This window comes from Sinocyclocheilus rhinocerous, unplaced genomic scaffold (assembly GCF_001515625.1).
Source record: "Sinocyclocheilus rhinocerous isolate Xijiao unplaced genomic scaffold, SAMN03320098_v1.1 scaffold1090, whole genome shotgun sequence".
Taxonomy (NCBI): domain Eukaryota; kingdom Metazoa; phylum Chordata; class Actinopteri; order Cypriniformes; family Cyprinidae; genus Sinocyclocheilus; species Sinocyclocheilus rhinocerous.
Window position 1 is genome coordinate 150426 of NW_015665008.1, and position 2150 is coordinate 152575.

The 2150-nt window shown below is 34.1% G+C and overlaps 1 protein-coding gene across 1 annotated transcript in view; it reads left to right on the top strand.

Moving 5' to 3' along the window:
* LOC107730901 (casein kinase II subunit alpha-like) overlaps positions 1 to 2150 on the top strand; it is a 13705-nt gene that overhangs the window by 8116 nt on the left and 3439 nt on the right. Inside the window, exons 3-8 of the mRNA XM_016541857.1 lie at positions 155 to 256; positions 411 to 461; positions 542 to 601; positions 994 to 1077; positions 1398 to 1508; positions 1731 to 1832. Coding sequence (XP_016397343.1) covers positions 155 to 256; positions 411 to 461; positions 542 to 601; positions 994 to 1077; positions 1398 to 1508; positions 1731 to 1832 — 510 coding nt within the window. The remainder of the gene's footprint in view (positions 1 to 154; positions 257 to 410; positions 462 to 541; positions 602 to 993; positions 1078 to 1397; positions 1509 to 1730; positions 1833 to 2150) is intronic.

A 2150-nucleotide genomic window follows, 5' to 3' on the forward strand; every position in this document is an offset into this window, starting at 1 on the left:
TTTTTTAATTTACTCTTTTAATTTTAATTTACTCTTCTTTTTTTTTTCTTCTTTTATGTAATCCTTTCTATTTTGAAAAATCCCTGCTGCAGCATTTAAAAAGTTGTTACAGACCTAATAGTTTGTGGATCATTAAGAACTCTCTTTTTTTAAGCCTGTGAAGAAGAAGAAGATAAAGCGTGAAATAAAGATTCTCGAGAACCTTCGCGGAGGTCCAAATATCATTACCCTCCTGGACATCGTCAAAGACCCAGTGGTCAGTATTCAGAACACTTGCTGGTTGTGATATTCATAATACAAAAGTAACAATCAAATTATACTGTAAAAATTGATTTTAGCACTTAAGTGTATTTATTTTGTTCTACTGTTACCTAAGAAATTAAAACCCCTTTTGTCTGGACACATTGCAGTTCAGAACACCTGCCTTAGTTTTTGAACATGTGAACAACACAGACTTTAAGGTAAAAACCTTAATCTTAATCTCAAATAATCTCAAAAACCTGTTATGTAATTAGTTCCATCTTTGCTTTGTTTTCATCAGCAACTGTATCAGACACTGACAGACTATGACATTCGCTTCTACATGTATGAGATTCTGAAGGTGAGAATTGTAGTACCTCTTTTAAAAAAGGTTCACCAGAGACTAGCTTATTTATAAATGCATATTTCCCATTAATTAAATAAGTAATGAAATGTTTGTTTGGCATTTCTTTCTTACAGTTTAGTAAGAACATTTTGGTTAGAGGTTGAATTCAACATTACAATTTGTGTAAAAAAGGGAAAACGGAATGAGGTTATTTACTTGTCTTTCCCCCATACTGTAATTAGCATTTTACATTTTGAAATATGCAGGAAATCATAGACAGTCTAGGGCGTTAGATCCATCAGATTTAAAGTCATTTGTTAGTTGTTGTTCTGTATCGTCGTTCCTGTAAATCATGTTAATTCCTGTAATAGGTTTTGATGTGATCTCATGTTTGTGTATGTCTCTAGGCTTTGGATTTCTGTCACAGTATGGGTATTATGCACAGAGATGTCAAACCACACAACATCATGATTGATCATGAGCACAGAAAGGTAATCAGTGTTTGGTAACCATGTCAAAACAGCTTAATATCCACATGAGAATCAACAGCACATTGATTTTTTTAGATAGAAATATGTTAGAAACAATTATTAAAAACAATCAAAGTATAAAGTAATGTTGCGTAGTTCTAAAAAAGGAACATTTGAATGTAAGCTTAAGACAGAGTCTTGCTTGGAGGTTTAAAGTTTCAATAAGCCACTGAAGTTGCTGCATTTATACTTATCATTAGCATGTATGCAGCATTATAGCATTACAGCATTATTTATACAGATAGACAAACAGACAGACAGAGTTTCATGTCATGTTTCAGTTGCGTCTCATTGACTGGGGACTGGCTGAATTCTATCACCCAGGACAGGAGTACAACATCAGAGTCGCCTCTCGCTACTTTAAAGGACCAGAACTACTGATAGATTACCAGGTCAGACTGTCTGTGCATATGCAGTTGTCCAACTGAAAACATATTTTATAAAATATAGCTTAAGTTGTTTTTACTAAGGGGGGTCTATTGATTAAAATGTCTAGTCAGCCACTTGAAAAGTCTTTACAACCTTGAAAACTTGCTGAAACTGGCAAAGCCTCTTTAAAAATTGCAATAGCATTTGGAAATCTGAAACAAATCACTTGTATTCGGTCATTCCAGATGTATGACTACAGTCTTGATATGTGGAGTCTTGGTTGTATGCTGGCCAGTATGCTCTTTAGGAAGGAGCCATTCTTCCATGGGCATGATAACTATGACCAGGTGAGTATCATCGGGGACTTGATAAATGGATAGTTCAATGGACAGTTGTTTGATAATTAAAGGAATATTGTGTGCTTTTATAAAATGATAAGCCTCACATAAATGATAAACCCCTAAACATTGTCCCTATTTACTTTTACCATTGGTAATTGCCACACTCTAACCATGTTTGCTTTAAAGGGGTCATATGATGTTGCTAAAAAGAACATTGTTTGGTGTATTTGGTGTAATGAAATGTGTTTATGCGGTTTAAAGTAAAAAAAACACATTATTTTCCACATACTGTACATTATTGTTTCTCCTCTATGCCCCGCCTTT